The sequence below is a fragment of the Pogoniulus pusillus genome, chromosome 2 (assembly GCF_015220805.1).
Source record: "Pogoniulus pusillus isolate bPogPus1 chromosome 2, bPogPus1.pri, whole genome shotgun sequence".
NCBI classification, from domain to species: domain Eukaryota; kingdom Metazoa; phylum Chordata; class Aves; order Piciformes; family Lybiidae; genus Pogoniulus; species Pogoniulus pusillus.
In genome coordinates, this window is record NC_087265.1 from 29,367,367 (window position 1) to 29,386,385 (window position 19,019).

The following is a 19,019-nucleotide window of genomic DNA, read 5'->3' on the forward strand; positions in this document are numbered from 1 at the left end:
TTCAGCACCAACTAGAAGAGCTCTGAGGAGATACAGAGCACTCAGAATGGGTTCTCGGTCTCTATCTGGACCCTCATGGCTGCCACAACATGCTACAAGCAAAAGTACCATGCCTGCCTGTTGCATTCATCTGCAGTACGTGGAAGTTGGCTTTCACTTGGGATACGTTTAAGTGGAATAGCTTCACACATTGAAGGGAGAATATTCCAAGCAGTAAGAGGAAAGCTCTGGCTTCCCTTCCTATATTCTCTCCCTGCTAATCTCTCAGAGAAACACTGCTTGTAGCACCTCAAAGAGCCAGCAGCCAAGTGCTTGAGGCACCACAGGTAACCATACCTTAGCACCCAACTCGTCATTTTTGAACAGCTTTTTCTCTAGTCCTTCCAATGTGATGTTGGCAGCAAACGAGGAAGCAGCAACTTCGCCCTCAGTCTCTCTTGGTCCTGAGGATACAAGGTTTTGGAGCTTACAGCTGCCCCATCTGGTGGCTGTCACTTCTTTAGAGAATTCCAGCTCAACGTGACTGACTTCAGTTATGCTCACATGCATAAATACAGAACAAATGTGTGCAGTAGAGATAGTTAAATAAAAATTGACAAGATGCATTTATTGTTTTAGTTTTGTACAAAAGCATAACTTAAAAGGCAGACTAGTAGAAACTTCCTTTGTCCCAAATATTTAAGCTTTTCGTTCCAAAGAGTTTCTGGTTCAGAACTTGTAGATACAGTTTCCACCTGGGAAATCTCCTTTTTAGACCACAGATAACACAGTATCATAAAATCAGATTTCTGCAGTCCTTCAGCCAATCCAAAGTTGCATTCTGCTTGGAGAGCCAGAGTTTGAGCTACTCAGTAGGTGGATCAGATGAAACATGAGCCATGCTGGAGTGACCTGCTAAGAAGTCGGCTTTGCCTACTGCTCATTCATGTCCTGGGATGTGTGTTGGGGTCTGTGACATGCAAACCTAGCGAAGGCTGATAAATATATATGTAAAATGTGGGCTGTGTCTGGCTTTCTCTTTGCTACTTTCACAGCAGCCAGAAGTAGCCTAAGAAAATCTATGTTACATAAGCAAGTCCAGATGTCATGCAGAAGCTCACCTACTCCTGAAACAAGAGAGTGCTTTCACTCTGCTCTGGCAAGTGGGTTCTCCTTGGCACAGCTAACACTTTCTCGACAAGCCTGAAGGGTTTTCACAGTCTTACTGCCACCAGCACAGCTGCACCTTCCTTCTGCCTTGGAGGGTGGTGTGGGCAGTCTGTGCTGACCACATCTCCATAGATCTTCACTCCTGCAACAACATGCAGGACACCTCCCTGAGACGCCCTTTCAAGAGTCTCCAAAATGAGAACATGACTTCAGAAGCTACTTTTCCCACAGAACAGGGCTTGCTGTGCTTCAGTGCTCCCAAGAGGGCTAGCACAACATGGGATCCACGTTCTCATCATCCAGGACGCAACTGCAACTTCCTGGAATTTCATGGGGTGGTAGGTGTGCTGCATGACAGCAGCTGTACATGGAACGCGGCACACTTGCACCAACGTTCCACGAAACCAGCGAGAGGAAAGGACCAAAAATAGATGGGAGCAAGCCTTGTGGAGTCCAGCAAAATTAAGTGTAACAAAATCTGTGCCCATGCAGCATTTGCTATGCTGTAAAAAATCGTTCAAAGAACATTTGATAAGAAAGCTATTCACCAGTGAAAACGCAAGCTCAGACACTACGAACAGTTTACATCTCGTAGGTGTTCACTCACAGGGGGCAGTGGTGTTATGACCAGTGGCTCACCTCCAGGTAGGTGACTGCTGGGCTTCCAAAGGAGTTGGTGTTTTGTGGTGCTGTACAAATAAAAAGGTGTGAGGAGTGTACGAAATATCTGTATTAAACTCCGCTGCATTAAGTTACTCAATGCATGAAAAATGACCCCAATGCATTTAAAATAAATGCATAGTATTACAAGATCATAGAGAGTATTAGAAAATTATTACTTATGTGTGCAGTCCTGCTAGCTACAGACATGGCACTGTGAAGAAAGCCTGGATCCTAAGCGCTGTTATAGATACTTGAGAGTGATGTGGTTTGCTATCAGTCAGATCACGATGTCCCTTCAACTTTGGTACATTCAGTGCAAAAAGATTTCGGGGAGTTCTTCTTACTCTTATAAAAATAAAAGGCTTTTTTTTCCCTTGAGAGTGCTTGAAGAATAAACATTAGCAGAATGTCTGTCCAAGCATGGAAAGTGATGAGAACAGAAACAGTGGTTTAGTTTGCTCGTTTCCTGTTTACACTCTAAGAAACAGAATATAAGGAACCTATAAAAATAAACAGAAGTCACTGTGTTAGGGTTTTTGTTTTCCTGATATGCTGTGATAAATTGCTAGTTTCTTCTTAAAATAGTTTCCATGCAGTATAAAGCATAAAATCAGTCTTATAAGTGAGTAAGTTCATGGTAACAGCTCATCTTTTGTCATACACATCACTGGCAAATGCAATTCCACAAACCTCCTTAATGCAGGTCTGTCTTAGTTGTTACATCCTCGGTTGCTGACTCTCCTTCCAATCCTCTTCTGCCCCAGGAACTGGGGCTCTGTGGGGCACACCATGCAGGCACTCGAAGTCTAGGTAAAGGAAGTACTGGATATGCTATAGTAACATGGGGGACAAAGTTATGTACCTCTGTGAGTGAAAAAAAGAAACTTAAAAGGTCTGCTTTATGGGATTTTGATAATTGACTGGGGAGGTATGGGGATGAGTGATTGCACATTTTGACTTGAACTTTCTCTTGGACCACTTGGATGAAATCCAGTTTGTGTACGTGTCAGTTTTGCAGTAGCCAGGTTAATCACGACATGGGGTCACACTCCTTGTTTGCTCTGAATATCAGCCTAAGAAGCCTGGTTGTCCTGAAAAGACATGGATTGCAAGACTTGGGTTTCCCTGCACATCAGGCACGTGCTAGTTTGGCTGTAGAGAATTCTGTCACTATCACAATGCTGTTTTAATTGCTTCATGAGCTCTTTCACTGAACCTCGTTATTTGAATTGCACCATGACACAATTTTCCTCCAGGAAATCCAACATATTCATTCATTCCTTGAGAAGGCAGATCCACCAAAGTCCAGTCTGCTGGGCACTGTGGTTTGTGTATCACTCAAGTCCAAAAGTACTTGTCTCTTCCACTGCTGTCAACAGTTTTTCATATAACATAGAGAATGATGGGTAAGGGGGAAGGTCCAGGCGATTGAAACAAGTGTGAGCCCTGAGGGTAAAAAACAAAAAGAGAGGAGGTGAAGAACTGTAAATGTTTGAGAAATTCAAAAGAGAACACAGAGTGGTGTGTGCTTGCATAGGGGTTGGCAAGTAGCACTCTTTCAGAAGACTTTGTTCTGACAAATGATGTTTTCCAATGGAACAGGGAGTGAGGTCTAATCTACTTTCCTCTTATTAAATCAGCCAATAAGCAGCATTTCTGAAGATCTTTAGAAACACAGTGGCAGCCCAAAAGGCACCAGAGAGATTTTATCAATTGAATGTGCACAAGAAAAGAATGATAGCACATGGTACCATTCCAACAGTCTGCTCTGGAATCCTGGCTTTAAGTGTTTCTTCTGAGAAACTGTATTTGTTCTGTGCTGCTGGCACCTGAATACTCTGTTTGTGATCAGAACGAGGCATTTCAGTGCACTGAATACGTGTGAGATCTTAGATCTGACCAACTATTAACAAGCACCCTAATTCCACAGCAGGTAAAGGACAGACAAACTGGGTACTCTTCCTTCTACATTTGCTTGGCATAGGACTGTTTTCTTGAGAGGCTGCTGCTGGTGCTGATTTACTCCACGTATACACCTGGCTCTGGATGCCAATGACCTTTAGATTGGTACTCCTTGTAACTACACTGAACTATGTCTGTCCCTCCAGTACCCCACCCTGCCTTCTTCAGAGGACAGCCACATTGGTTATTTCTCTGTTTCTGAAGTCTATCTCATTTTTTTGACACATTTAGAAGTGATTCTCAGAACCTTTCTGGGAATGAAAAAGGTGCTAATAAAGGTTTCTCTTCATAGCAGAATAATGACTATCGTTGCCTGGCCTCAAGACAGGCTATGAATAACACTTTCTAAAACACTACTGTGGTTAGCCATAACTATTAATGTGAGGGGTTCTTGAAGGGGAAATGATGACAGGAGAAGTTGGAAGAAGCATCTTTTCCGCTCTGAAGCTTTGTACCAAAGCCTCACTTTAGACTGATTCCAGAGGACGAAAACCTTTTTGCATTTTAGCAGGTTTCTCTTCATTTGCAATAGAACACTTTTAATACTGATGAAGGGCAGGTTGCTTAAATAACTGTGAAATGTGGAACATCATGTCAGTGGAAGGACTAAAAAGATGAAATTGCTGAATTTCCTGCAGAGTTATTTAAAAAAAAACATTAAAAATAGTAATTCTCCTTTTGAAGGAAGAAGATGATTTAGACCAAGCACCAAATGGGCAGCTGGAGCTCACTGATCCCTTCAGCTCAGTGTAGAGTATGAAAGAGTCTCGGGCAGTCAACAGCCTAACCACGTGCTTCTGCTGCATGGGGCTGGGAGCCACTCATTAGAACTATGGATCATGCTGTGTGGGTTGCAAAACCACAGACTGTAAAACACATGCTATATAATTAGCAAAGGATTCCTTACAAACTGGTTTACTTGGAAGCCAGCACATTGTTTACATTTATTAAGAGAACTGAGCTTTATCTTAATTTTGAGGGCAATTCTGAAAATGCAATCACCTACTCTGGAAAGCCAAGTCATCACAAAAGACAAAAAGCCAAGATCTCTGTCCTCTGAGGGAATTCACTCTTCTCTCAGCCTCACAAGCAGCTTTTTAAGTCCATGAGAAGAAAGTTTTTTTCTCCCTGAACAGTATTTTCCCATTGCAACATTTCACACCAGATAGGCACTAAGTGTTCGTCGTCCTGGACTCACATTTTATGAGAACCTGAAAAATCATATTGGTTCCTACAATCTAGATTCCAATTCAATCTCCTCTTCATTTGATTACAGTGGCAAAATAGAGTGACTTTGAGCTAAAGTCCAGCAGTGAGACACAAATACTATTTGTGTGTCAATCATCAGATACACCTGACCTGTAACATGCAGTGATGAACCTGGAACCAACTTCTCAGCATGTAAATGAACTGGAAGAGAAGCAGTCTCTCTGCTGACTTAGTGCTACCTCCACCACAGCGTGAAAGAAGGAAGTGGCAAGGTATAGCAATAATTAAGCTAAACTTCCAGGGCTTTTTACATCCTGCAGTGGTACAAGCTAGGCAACCTGACATGCACCCTCACAGAAATCTCTCTAATTTGCTTTCAGCAGACCTGGCTGCACAGCAGTCAGAACAACAGGAACTAGGTAAACACCTAGTGAGTAGGCAAGTGTTATATTCACAGCTGCTCAGGCCACAGTTGCACACCTAAGTAACTGGATTAGTTGCCTTTTGTGTCTCAAGATCAGGAAGAAGAGGTTGAGACAGGTGTTCTGTGTTACCAACAGTGCAGCAGTTTCTGTAGAAACAGAGGAAGAAACAGAAGGCCTACTAACTGGTTGAGTTCTAGCTTGTGCCACTGTCCCTTCAAACTGCCACAGCCACCCAGCAAACGCAAAAGGGCATTTCACAAAGTGTAACAGTGCTACAAGTGAGAGTGCCTCAACACATCTGCTTTTGTTACCTAAGAACCAGAGCCACAGAGTCCTGGGGCAGCACTCTCAGCAGACCCAGCCATGTTTTACACATGCAGGGGGTGTCTGCTGACCTCCTTAGAAGTTTGCTACTCGGGGTTGCGATTAGCAATGCCTCACTTCCAAGCCACCACTACCTGGTGTTTGCACAGCAAGTCTTTGAAACTGACAAGGTGCAGGATGAAGACACACTGAAAGTAGATATGTATAAATGCAAATCCTGCTTTCTGATGAGGGCTTAGCCCTTGAAAGCATAAACATGGAGGTCCATTTATAGTTTATGAGACTAAAGTTCCCCATGTATGAATGCCAGGAACTGCCAGCTCATGGCAACGGGAGATACTTGTGATACACAGTTGCTTTTGTTCTGGTAATTTGTTGTACCAGAACAAGTGTGTTTTCAGTTTACTTTAATTCTCACTCTTGTACCTTAGAAACTATCCACAGAGACAAAACCTAACCAAGGAAACCGTCAATGAAATGGCAAGGGCATGATACCTTCTCCTAAGGGTTCAGTTTCCCTTACACTGTCTGAGCACTCTACTGTAGCAAAGATTTTAGACACATTTCTCCACGTTGCACCATAGGAAGCAGTTTTTGTTATGCAGCTAGTTACAACCAGGGCTCCACATAACCTTCTCAGAGGAAATTCTGAACATTCTGCTCTGGCATTGTCATGATCTTTTCCATGCTGCAAGCTGTGCTTGCTGGCACAAGGAACTTCAGTATTAAAGAATACATGAAAATACTCTCACCTTCTCTTACTTAAACTTGAAAAAAATATTAAATCCTGTCTTTGGAAGTCAGAAACTATTAGAAGTGAAAGGCTTTTCTTTTTAAACAGAATCAAAACCAGTCTATAGGTCAGTCAACAACCAAACTATACAGCAGACCCACTAGGCTATATGTTATTTCCAGATCCCCAAAAGATACTATTGACTTGAAACAGCAGTTTACAGAATTTGCTTGTCATCACTCCTCAGCTGCCTGGCTCTCATTTCTAATGTAAGCTGCACAGAATGATGTTGTTTTTAAAGGCTACTAGCTGCTGTGCCTGTGGATTTCACAGTGCCACTTCTGCATCCTTGACCTTCTTCAGTGTGGTTCAAATGGCAGGAGTCAACCCAAGAGACATCTCTGCCTCTGACATTTTGCTGGAGGGGAAAGCTAACAGTCATTGGTCTGAGAAACTGTATGTCTGATAGCCTCCCTGTGTCTAAAAAGAGGCTGTAAACACAAATTATTACCAAGGAATTCTTTTTTTGAGGAATGGGCTGTGATTAGGGTTGAATTTCCCCCATGGCTTATCCCAGCCCCAAACTATCACTGCAGGGTATAAGCATCATGCTACCTTTGAGATTTGGTTAAGTACAGTTAGTTCACCCACACCCCACACACTAACCTGTGTCTTACTACTGTTAACTCTTTCTAGAGGCTACAGAATTACAGAAGTGGCCAAAAGGAAGTCTAGAAGATGATCAGCATGATCACATACAGGAAAGACTAGCACCTGTAATCTTTTGTCAGCAACGTGGCCACCCTATGTGTTTAGAAACATGAGTGGTGCAAGAGCCCAGTGTTGGTATTGTTTCCATGGAGCTCTGCAACTCTTTCTCCTGTCTTTACAAAACTGGGAAAGTCAGGACAGCAACTTGTTCTTTTTTTAATCTTTTCACTCTACTCTTCCAAACCTGTCATTATTCAATTTGAACGCTGTCTCTTGCCTGCAAGGACTTGTAGAACTCTACTCCTGCTTTCCTGTCTTGGCCTCTGACTGCTCCTTTACCTTCTTCACTATTTCAATTGAACTTACCTAGAAATCTTCATCTTTTCTAAGCCCTGAGCTACTTCTTAAGGCAAATGACACCCTCCTCAAAATGCAGCTCTTCTGCAGTTCACAACTTGCCTCTTCTGTGTCTGTTAACACTCCTTGTGTGACATAGAGCATCAACATCACACCATTAAACTACACTATAAAGGCTGTGTGTCTCTAATGCTAAAAACTTGATACTAGTATTCACTCACAGTCACAAGTGCCATTTAGTTGTAATTCTTACTAGCTTTTTCTCCTAAGTGATGAACTGCATACTCAGGAAGCAAATACCTACATGTTTGATCAAATAAAGTTAAATGCTGGAGCCACTCTTACATAACTTTCCACAAGAAGCATGCAGGCGAGCTTACACTTCCCGTGAGAGCAAATGGAGCTCAGTGAGAAATGGGTGCTGCAGGCACTGGAATGAGGAAAGGAAGAGGGGGAAAGGGAAGGATAATATATCTGCATGTTCAGTTTAAAGTTCTGTTTCTCAGACAGCTCTTCTGTTATCCCAATAAATGACATTCTTAAGCATCTGTAGCATTAACACACTCACAGCTGTACCTTGGAAGAGCAGTGATCTTGCCCCACTTCTCTACGCAGAACCTTCTGGGACCATTGCTCCCCCGCAGAGAGGCAAATCCTTCATAAGGGATGCTGGACGTGCCTGTAACAAACTGCCAGCGCAAACAGCACATCAGGGACATGGGGCATACAGAGAGTGTGGCTCCCAAACTCACTTCCAGCAGTTTACCCACTGGAGTCCTTATCTAAAGGCATCAGCAAACCAAGGAAATTTGTGAGGCATGACAGATAAATGCTTCTTGAAACGGAGGATATTGGATTCCAAAAAGAAAACTTTGATCAGATTAATTTCCTTCAAAGGTTTCTCCTTGACAGAGTAATTATGCTACATGAAAACCATACAGTAACACACTGTAAGTATCAAACTACTTAAATGTAGGCCTAAGTGAGCTTTTCCCTGCTGTTTTTACTAGGATAAACTAATTAAGAAGTAACAATGTGTTTGCTAAGGGCTTCATCTTCTGCCTTCTCAGCCAGGTGGATTTCAGTGTCTTTAGAAACCATTGCTAATTACTGCATTTAGTACTACAGTATGCAGGAAAGAACTGAGCTCTGAAGGTGAGGTAGAATGCCCACCAACACTGGCTGAAATGCTGTCTGTGAGCAGATTTAATTCGAATCTCTCATAAACAGCTCAAACGTGAGTTTGGACAAAGCAGAGGCTACTTAAGCGTTAAGAATTTGGATATGGTGGAAGATTTTGACTAAGAGATGTGACAGGAACATATAAGCAGACATAGCTGGCTCTAAATCAAGTGAGATACCCCTCCATTGCTTTTTACAGACCTTTTTAAAGAATGTAGATTAAAAAAAGCCCAGAAAATCATCATACTCTTACAGGTGACTCAGAGGCAAATTCTGATCTGCTAGCAACATTGGATTTCATAACAGATGAAAAACATGGCCTTGTTTGGGGTGGGGGTTCTGTCTCCCTACTGACATGATAGACATAACTTGAATCAAAAATAAAAACTGAACAGTAATCCCATATGTATAAATATTCTTCTAAAGAGAGCTTTTTAGTCTTTCAGCAGCAGGATTCTGCAGCTTGACTTGGCTGCAGAAAATGGACTTGGACCAGCGTTGAGGTTTTCAACATTATTTTCTCACCTGATGCACTTTAATTTACATCCAAGCTGCCTCTGTCCTAAGATGTACAAATACCACTAGAATCTCTACCTAATGATGCAACCAAATGCACAATCATCACCATCACATTTGGATGTAATAAGCACTGAATTCTAACACCACACTTTGTATGCACAGATCAGCTGGCTTCTTACCTGTAAAAGTCTCAGCCGTTGTTCGTTGTTGAACCTTTCCACAGCAGCCCAGAACCACCGTATCACAATGTGATTGTCATGATAACCTGTTAAAGCAAGCAGAGCCTTTATACCTTCAGGTGCTACCAAGTGGTTGAAAGGTTTTCCCTGCTTCAGTTTTAATCACAGTTATGCTGTATTTCTTAGCTGACTGCAGCATGAGGCAAGAGGTGAGAGGAGAATACACCTAAAATGCTTTAAAATCCAATAAAAAGGACTCTTTTGCAAGTGTTTCTTCTACTGATCCATCACCAGCAGGAATGACAGTTCTTAAAATATTCCAATGCTTTGCTTTTCATCTAGCTAAAGCTATAAACAATGCTGCAGCCATCTCCCCAAAGCAGCTTCCAAATCTGCCATTGCTCCTGAATGATCTCAGCTGCCAGCCTCCACACACTGGGATCACTTCTCACTTCCTGCTATCTTTGAGAGAGGAAAAGAGGCAGATTCTCCTAAGGATGGTTACTATCTCCAATTGCATCCAGTATCTGAGTGGTTCTCCACTTGTGTGGAGTGGAACACAGTTTGTTTGGTTTTTTTTCAGGAGAAGACTCTGCTATGCTGTCCAGGCAAGAGCAGAAGTGAAGAGCTGGGTGGGGAAGACAGGAAGCAAACTAAAATGGATAAATTACCTTCTCCTAACACAAACTTAACTACAGACATTTGGAAGTTACTATAGATGCATCTCATGGGATGGTTCTTTAGTGTCTCAGAAAGTGGGTAATTCCAGGCCCCAACCCTGTCAGTGAAGAAGCCCAAATTTAGGTTACCTCCTCTGTATTCTGTATTGTTTCTCCAGTCGCCCAAGTCAATTTCTGCTGTTCCAGCTATAACCAGTTCCAGTTCTCTGGCATCAAACACAGACACGAGCCTTGCATCAACCACCTGTGAAAGGAAATAAAATCCATAGCAACATCTCTCATGTATTGTATTTTTACTGCCCATGAAAGGTTTGTCAGCTACTAAATATTTATCAGGTGCATTTCCCCCATGAATGGAAAGAATTAAAGGCTTTTTCCTTTTTAATGGCAGATGAAAGAACTTTTTCTTGGGCTGCAGTTCCATTAGAGGGTAACAGTAGCAGGGAAAGAATTTTATTGGCAAACAATATCGAATTATTTCAGGGCAAATTAGGATCAATGCATTCAATCTTGCTGACCATATTAAAACAGGTAAGAGAGAATTGCCTCACTCACTCTACCATGTTACACTGAGCACAGCGTGGGCACAGAACCCCTCAAAAGCCCAGGGAAGAAACAAATAGGTCACTTTAGCAAGCAACTTATTTGCATGACTGTGTCATTATCCATGTCTCTGCTTTATGAGACTCTGCATCTGGGAAATGTGTATGAGGAGGAAAGTATCTGGAGAGGATAAAGGAAGAAAGCAAACTTCATTATAGTATTTTGTACCTCATAGAAACCACGAACTAAACTTTCTGTTTGTTGTACAACTCCTCTCTCAATTCTCCATTTCACCATTCTTTCTATATATTCCTTCTTGTTCTTTTCAGTGACTGGGATGTTGGCACCTCCTGGCTTTAGCTCCCGTTCTGTGATCTTATAAAAAGAGACAACCAAATGAGAATAAAATATTTTAAGGACATTAAAAAAAATGCATTAATCTGAATTTTTAAGTTGAAATAATCTCTCAAGAGTGCTATCCAAGACTGACTTCAACAACCTTGAATAAAACAAAAAATTTCTTTCTAAAATCATATTTAAAATCCATTTAGTCTGAAGAAACTTTGTATTTCATATGAGGAACAAGCTGAGAAGAAATAACCTTTGCAGCAACTACAGGACTGAAGTCTTCTAAACAGTATCACAACAAAGATGTTGTAATAGCTCTGAGTGCTAACTTGCTGCACTTAAATTCAGGTGAATGACCTCCAGCAGAGCAATCCAAAATATTGGTATTGCAGACAGTCTCCAGAAAATCTCCTCAACCAGAAAGACATGCTTGACCAGTTACAAATAGTAATTCCTCCTTAGATTTCAAGGCAACCAGACTTTTTGTAAAAACAAGCTGAAATCAGCATGGAATGGCAATCATTCTTCTCTCCAAATAAATGCTTCTCTAGCAGCAGAAGGCATGAAGGGAATTTATTAATTAAAAGTCTCGTATACCTGCCCAAAAACTTCTTCATTTACAGTAAAGGTGAGATCTAGGATATCATGTATATCATTGTCTTTCATCCACTGCAAACTCTGGTGGAACTCCTCATCCAGATATTCCAGGTCACTGAGGTCACAGAGTCTAACATAAACAAGAAGAAAACACACAAATGAGGACAGCAGCATGTGCTCAAGTACTGAACTCAGATAGGACAGTCCTGAAAACAGGCTGGGAATGGGAAGCCAAGAGGGAAATGAAAAGAATAAAGGCAAAACTACTTCAAACATCTGTTTACTTGCCTAGTAACAACAGTTACTGTAGGACGCAAAGTCATAGAACTTATTAATTTAAAGACAGATTGTGTTTTAAGCTTACAGTGAGCTGTGCCATTTTTCCTCTGAAGAGTATTTTGGGGTTATGAAAATATTTTAGAGGCAGAAAGTCCAAATTGTAAAAGAAATGCTGAGTTTTTATAAAAAGCAACTCACAATCTTTTTTCCTATGTAACTACACTGCTACCTCATTCATCTCTTCAGGTGCTGAGGCCTGTCCAGATACCCTGCATGCCACAAAAATATTTGCTTACCTTTTGCCCTATTTCCCCTAACCTGGACCTTCTTTTACGAGGCTAATTGCCCCTGGCTGTCTTGAACAGTTACCACTCCCAGCTTTGAACACCTGCTAATGACACTTAAGGCCGTGGTGACAATTTCTGCTATTCTTCATTTTTAAACTTTCTTCATGAAAACAGGACACTGGGGCTATTCATTAGGTGAGGTGCTTTCCCCTGCCCGCTTCTGTCCTTGGATCCACACGAAGTCAGAAGCAAGCAACCACACTTGTGGTGTAGTTTAAGTGCCTTCCTGCATTAACAGCCTCTACTAACAAAACTGAAAGTTGCTGGATTTTGCACAGTGCTTTGTCTGCAGAGGTAGTCTGGATGGCTCATCAGTACTGAAGGAAGCAAAGGTTCACAGCTTGGAATAGGAAGTTGCATCAATTAGGCTGTGTATGAAGATGCCCTCATTTTAAATGTTGCTCTTTAGTAAAAGTTAAACCACTAATTTAATTTGGCAGTCACATATTAGTATGAAAGGCCATATGGAGTACATCCTCATCCTTATTAAAATGATGCTGTTAAGATTGAAGTACTTAAAAATACAGCTGCAATAGGGCTGGAAGTCTTACTCCACACTACTGGAATGTATGATGTTTAATAATAATAAAAAATCCCTCCACAGTGCTCAGAAACAGTTTTCAAAGGGAGGACAAGAAGTGAAGCACCTTAAACTCATTAGGTCTTATATTCCAGGCATACTGAGCAAGAGCAGCTTTCATTGTTTCCACCACAAAAGGAGCAGTAGTTCTGAAAACAGTCTCAAATACAGCAGAGCAAAGCTCCTCAAAATGGAGACTGACAGCAATCAGGCTGCCTCTGAGATGGGTCTTGCAGTTGAAGTTATGAAGTGATTCACAGCCTACCCTGTGAGTCATTACAAGACAAGGAAGTAAGAACTTTATCAATATCTGGAGTAAAACCACAGCATTTCACTGCAGCCTGTCTGCTTGGATAATCAAATGTCACAATGGCACAAAATGGCACAGTCCACGGGGAAGGAACCAAATGAAAATGAGATAGAAAAGTCTACTCACATTCGGAGGAGGGCTTTGTAAAAGGGTCTTGTGAAAAAGGCATCTAGCAAATACTGATGTATCAGAGCAAGACCAAGAATTCGACCACTAAACCTGAACCTGGAAGAGAAATAGAATCATAGAATCATATACAACTGTGACACTGAAACTCTGTGGTTTGTGCACTGCTCTGTCATCAGAACTTACATACGTTTCCAAACATCATTTTTAGATCAGATAATTGTGTCTAAATTGTGGGTTGGATTTTTGTTTGGTTTGTTTTTTTAACTTGTGTTTCTCTTGCATTCTGAGTAAGGCACAGGAAAAAAATAAGTCTGCAGGGTGTGGAAAATCCCTCAGATACCCAAGGTGCAGCTTCTCAAAGATGTCTGACCCTTGTTAGCCCAATGGAGCCCGGCCAGACCAGCCTCATAAAGAAGTTTGCCTTCCACATGATAGCCACCGACAATTTTCTTCACGCATCCCACACAGGATTACCCTGCCTTTCTGTTTGTGGGAGCCCAAAAGTTTTTCTACCTTTCCCCAGCCTGGCAGTTCTGGCTGCATGTTTTTTTCAGCTTCCAGTGCCTCCTTGCTCCCTCTTCTGACTGGTGATTGTGACACAAACAGTGGCTGGAAGCTTTTCTTATGTATCACAGTGCTCTCTAACCCTCTATACACGGAATCCAAATTATTTCCTCCCCTCTTTCTTTTCCCTGACTACATTCATTTTGCTGCGTGTGTAAGGGTTGGGGTGGGAGTGAGTCAGGTCAGATGGCAGCAGCTTTGAAACAGCAGGGTCCCCATAAATAGTCCCATGAGAATGAAGATGCTTTGTGAAAAAAAAACCCTCCACACCTCTGGAGCTAGATTTAAGTCTAATGTTTTTTGAAGAAAATAATGTTTCTTAACCTTTCTGTTTAAACAGCCTCAGCAGTGTTTCTCTTGGAAAGATTATGGCTTTATTATAGCCATCAGCACAAAGGGTTTGCAATAAGAGGATGTGACATGCAGAGCCTCCTCCTTCTACCCATAACTGCTTTTCATAACTGCATTCCTGAATTCCCACTGAGACTGCACAAGTCCAGTACTGTCACCTGCATCAGCGCTCCCAGAAAGAGAAGGGTCATGCCTCCCTCACTCAGAGTCTCCAGTTCAGCACTGCAGAAGCCATGGAGGAATACAAGATATTGGCAGAACTTTCACAGCATAGACAGGTTTTCTCCTCTCCTTTTGGGTACACTGTTCTGCTAGACTACAGCAATGCAGCATATGCCATTTGTTGATGCAGCACTGGAGCCCAAGAGGCAGGTTGCTTCACCTAACTGAACTGGCTGCAGACAACCATTTAATTTTCTAAAGATAGTAATGAGATTCCTTTCTGATGTTTATTCTTCTTAACTGGTTTCAAGAAATAAGGCCCTAGTGTCTCTCCTCCACAGACAAGCAGCTGTCAGCTACACACCAGAATTCTCTGTTCCTATTCACAGCACAGCTTTACTGTGATGCCATGGCTTACATCCGCTGAGGGTGGCTGAAACTGGCTTGTAATTGTGAACATAGGATTATGTGAAAATCTTTTATAACTCTTTTGGAAGTGTATGCACAAACTTTGTTTCAAAGCTCTGTAGTTGGCAGCCTTTACCCCTGCCCACAAAAAAAAAAGACACCTCTACAATTTTTCTTCCAATAGATAAATTGTTTGGGTTTTTTTTTCCATTGAGGAGACCTCTGCACTCTTTAGGAAGACTCAAACAAGCAGTGTGCAGTAACACGTGTTTGGAATCTCCCTTCCTCTCCTTAGCTGACAAGAAGCCAATGTTTCATTCATTTTTTAATGCACAAGAGGCTAATATTGCTTTTGTGAAGTGACTGTTAATATGCAAGGAACACAGAGAGCTGTATTGTGAGACAACATGTTCCAAACCAGAGTTTTGCTGACCTTGTGAGAAATAAGATCATTTCAAACCACAAGAGAAAAAAAAAAACCAAACAACAACAAAACCCAACCAAAACCCAAAACCCAACAAAATCCAATAAAACACAATTTATTTGCTGCTGGTTAGAGACCAGATTCTGTGTTGTATGTCTGAGCTGTTATGAGCAGTTGAAAACAAATGGGAGCAGCAGAAAACATTGGAAAAATAAGAAGAAACATAGTTCTTACCACTCATGGTGATTGTCCACAAAAGCAGACATGGGACTTATTTGTACTGTATAGGTATCGTTGGCTGAATATTCAAACAAACCATAATAGGGATTGAAGAGCTCCCTAGACACCAGGAAAAAAAACTCCCTTGAAGGTCCACTGTAATCCAACCTTGAGAGAGAAAGGTGACATTACTACAGAGCATTCATTCTGTGCAAGGAAATGCTTTGTCTGAATCTACATTCCATATGCTAGATCTTAATTAGAATTTCTTAAGAGTACCAGCAGAACCCTTATCCTGCAGATTGCTTAATGCCAAGGTATGTCAAATCCTCACGGGGCTATTCTGAAATGGAATGGCTGCAAGGTCTGGAATGAAGAACTCTGTGTGGGCTGCTCCCATAACAAATGGTGGCTCCAGCTGTGACGGCCTCTTTGCCACGGAAATATAACCAAGTAACTTGGGGCAGGAAGGGGAGGAGGAAATATGAGAAGAGACCTATCTGCATCTGACAAATCAAGGATGACAATGAAAAACGCTCATATTTTGTCTCTGCAGAGTTGCAACAACAGGACAATTTGAAGGATAATATTTCTCTTTTCCCTAGCAACATAATCTGAGATCATTTCAGTGATTTATCTTTCTTGGTCTAAATTTTCTTGTGTACCTTCCAAACTGGAGTGCCTTCAAATGTCTTTCAGAGAGTGCATGCATTTCCTTTGTTTTTGTGGTTTGTTTGTTGTTTTTTTCCTTTGTTTGTTTGGGTTTGGGTTTTGCTATTTTAAGATTCCAGTACTAATGAAGAAGGAATCTAAATAATCTCTTCTTCCCAAATCATAAACAAACTCACTGCTGACAAAGCAGTGAGTTTTGACATTATACTGCAGGTCACCAGTGAAATGAGTTCAATATGAAGTGAATGCTTTGGTAAACTTAGAAAACAGAAAACTAGAGGTTTGCCAGCAGGGAACAGAGAACTCTAACAAAAATATAAGAACACAGATCTTCTATAGACTGAGGAATTTGTACTCAACTTTCAAGAAGGTCTTGCTTTAGTACTAAGAGAATGCACACCCAAAAGTACCAGAGGGGGACAGCTTTCACCTAGGACTTCTGCTACTAATATGAACTTTTGCAGGAGACAAATGTGCTTGAGAGTTGTTTCTGAGAATGAAGTTGTCAGTAAAGGCTAGATACCATTATGAAGTTGAGGACAAAGCCTCTTTACTGACAGAAAAACATCTTCCCTTCAACCATTTGGAAGCACTTTGCTTCTGTTAAGCTTCAGAAGTGAAGTACTGACACAGATCCTTACTCTGGCAAGAAGGGCAGATTCCACCCTCAAAGTGGCTTGATATCAGGGACAACTGCTGGATCTCAGCACACATACTAGGATGAAGTAAAGGGGTCATCTGTAAGACTCTTAGATAATCTGACTCACTAGGAAATCTTTAGATGGGACAGAAAGTGTGCTTGACTGCAAGCCCTCTTATATAGTTCCTTTTTGTACGTAGAGTCACTGTGAGTCATGTTAAATAAATCAATCATGAGAGCCCTGTACTGCCAGTCAGATTTATCCCACAATTAAAGGCTTGGCACAAGGGTGAGAAAACTTCATACAAGAGGTATGCAACCACACAACAGCTGTAACTGTGAGGCATTTGGGTATTCAGGAGGAGATGTGTTGTTGGCAACGTGACTCGCATCTCCTAGGAAGCATCATTAATACTTTAAATCTACCACTCTTCAACGCAAAGCAGCTCCTGCTCATAGTTACTAGAGCCAAGGGAAAATAACTTTAAGGAACCATAACATTCTTTGTGTCAACATTTCCTCATTTATTGCCACGCAGAGTGCAAATGCAAAACCACTAAACCAATACCAACTCTGCATGACTGCAGAAAGTCCCAAGAAGATACCAGACAGTGTGAGACTCATTACAGAAATTGTATGAACAGCAACAGCTGTGTGCAAGTTGCCCCCATTACTAAATTACACACTAAGAAATCAACACTCACTAAAATGTTTTCATCTTTGAGGATTTCATTACCTATTGCATGAAGAATTACACCTCTATGAAGCAGAAAATAAATGTAAGAGCCAACTCACACTTAAAAAGGGAAAAGGAGGCACAAATAGGAAACAATTAACCCAGAATACTCCTCCTCCTCACTGTTCTCCTCTCCTCCACCCTCACCTTTCTTTCTGCCCCTAGCCAAATGAATAGGTTGGGGTGATACATCATCTTGCACCATCTCTGATGAAACAGTACTGCTTGCACACATTCCTTCCTCACTCAGAGCAGATTTGTAAATAGACAATTGATGTAATGTTAATTTGACTGTGCTCTTAATTAACTAATTATTTTCCATTAAGGAGGGAGCCTTGTGTGGCGCTGGATATAATGGGAAGAGGATGTGTAGTCACCACCATTTCCAGGTCACTCTTCATCTTGCTCTGCTGAGTGATGCAATGCAGAAGGCTGATGTCTGATGAGAGGAGACAGTCTATCTGGATCACTTCTACATTTTCACCTTTCATTTTTAACTTGGAGTCAAGGTTGTAGCTTAGCTGGGAAAGTAAAGGCTGCGACAGAGAGACCTGGTTCCTGCAACCCCACCCTGCTCTGTCAATAGAGTGCAATCTTATCCTGCATCAGCCTTGCCATTCCAGTTCTGAGCTCTTCCTCAGACAGCACAGTGGCATTATTTATATGAACAAGCCCACACTTGGTTCTCGGCTGTCAACATTTTTTGTTTTAAGACTGCAGCAAGTTCTTATTAGCACTAAGAACTTCAGAGTGAGCTTTAAACAAGCAGAACTTAGGGGGCTTCAAAACCAGATTACTTTTATCTGATCTTGTATGAGATGTTTAAGTTACAACTTGGTTATTTTAAAGACTCAAGCATTGCATGGCAATAATGCATGTTCCAGCCTTCCAGGGGCTGAGTGCTGCAGTCTCAGGGTTGTTTAGCCTGGAGAAGAGAAGGCTCAGGGGTGACCTCATTGCTGTCTACAACTACCTGAAGGGAGGCTGTAGCCAGGTGGGGGTTGGCCTCTTCTGCAGGCAACCACCAATAGAACAAGGGGACACAGTCTCAAGTTGTGCCGGGGAAGTATAGGCTGGATGTTAGGGAGTTCTTCCCAGAGAGAGTGATTGGTATTGGAATGGGCTGCCCAGAGAGGTGGTGGAGTCACCGTCCCTGGAGGTGTTCAAAATGAGACTGGATGAGGCACTTAGTGCCATGGTCTAGTTGACTGGCTAGGGATGGGGGATAGGTTGGACTGGATGAGCTTGGAGGTCTCTTCCAACCTGGTTGATTCTATGATTCCTCAATATCAAGGAGTAACATTTGCAAATATATTTCCAAATACATTCATCAAGTATCTCAACACAGACACTTTAAGATCTGACAAAGGGGACAAATCAAGAGACGGAAGAGGCAAATACCATTCCAGTTTCATGTGCCAAGAAACCTAACCACAGGACAAGGGGTAATGGTTTTAAACTAAAACATATTTAGACTAGATAGAAAAGGAAGAAGTTTTTACGATGGTGGTGACACAGTGGCCCAGAGAGGTGGTAGATGCCTCATCACTGGAATCACTCTGGGTCAGGTTAGACAGGGCTCTGAGCAACCTGCTCTACTTGGAGATGTCCCTGCTC

General features: G+C 41.8%; 1 protein-coding gene across 5 annotated transcripts in view; it reads right to left on the reverse strand.

The window, feature by feature from the left end:
- Positions 1-2,344: 2,344 nt before the first annotated feature.
- The window catches only part of HECW2 (HECT, C2 and WW domain containing E3 ubiquitin protein ligase 2), a 199,592-nt gene continuing 182,917 nt past the window's right edge, over positions 2,345-19,019 (reverse strand). For all 5 annotated transcript variants that reach the window (XM_064158857.1, XM_064158867.1, XM_064158856.1 and 2 more), the window contains 8 exons: positions 15,370-15,522; positions 13,224-13,322; positions 11,582-11,711; positions 10,865-11,011; positions 10,223-10,337; positions 9,414-9,499; positions 8,110-8,222; positions 2,345-3,258 (listed from right to left, as the gene is read on the reverse strand). In XM_064158857.1, the coding sequence (XP_064014927.1) occupies positions 3,147-3,258; positions 8,110-8,222; positions 9,414-9,499; positions 10,223-10,337; positions 10,865-11,011; positions 11,582-11,711; positions 13,224-13,322; positions 15,370-15,522 (955 nt within the window). In that variant the 3' untranslated portion in view covers positions 2,345-3,146. The remainder of the gene's footprint in view (positions 3,259-8,109; positions 8,223-9,413; positions 9,500-10,222; positions 10,338-10,864; positions 11,012-11,581; positions 11,712-13,223; positions 13,323-15,369; positions 15,523-19,019) is intronic.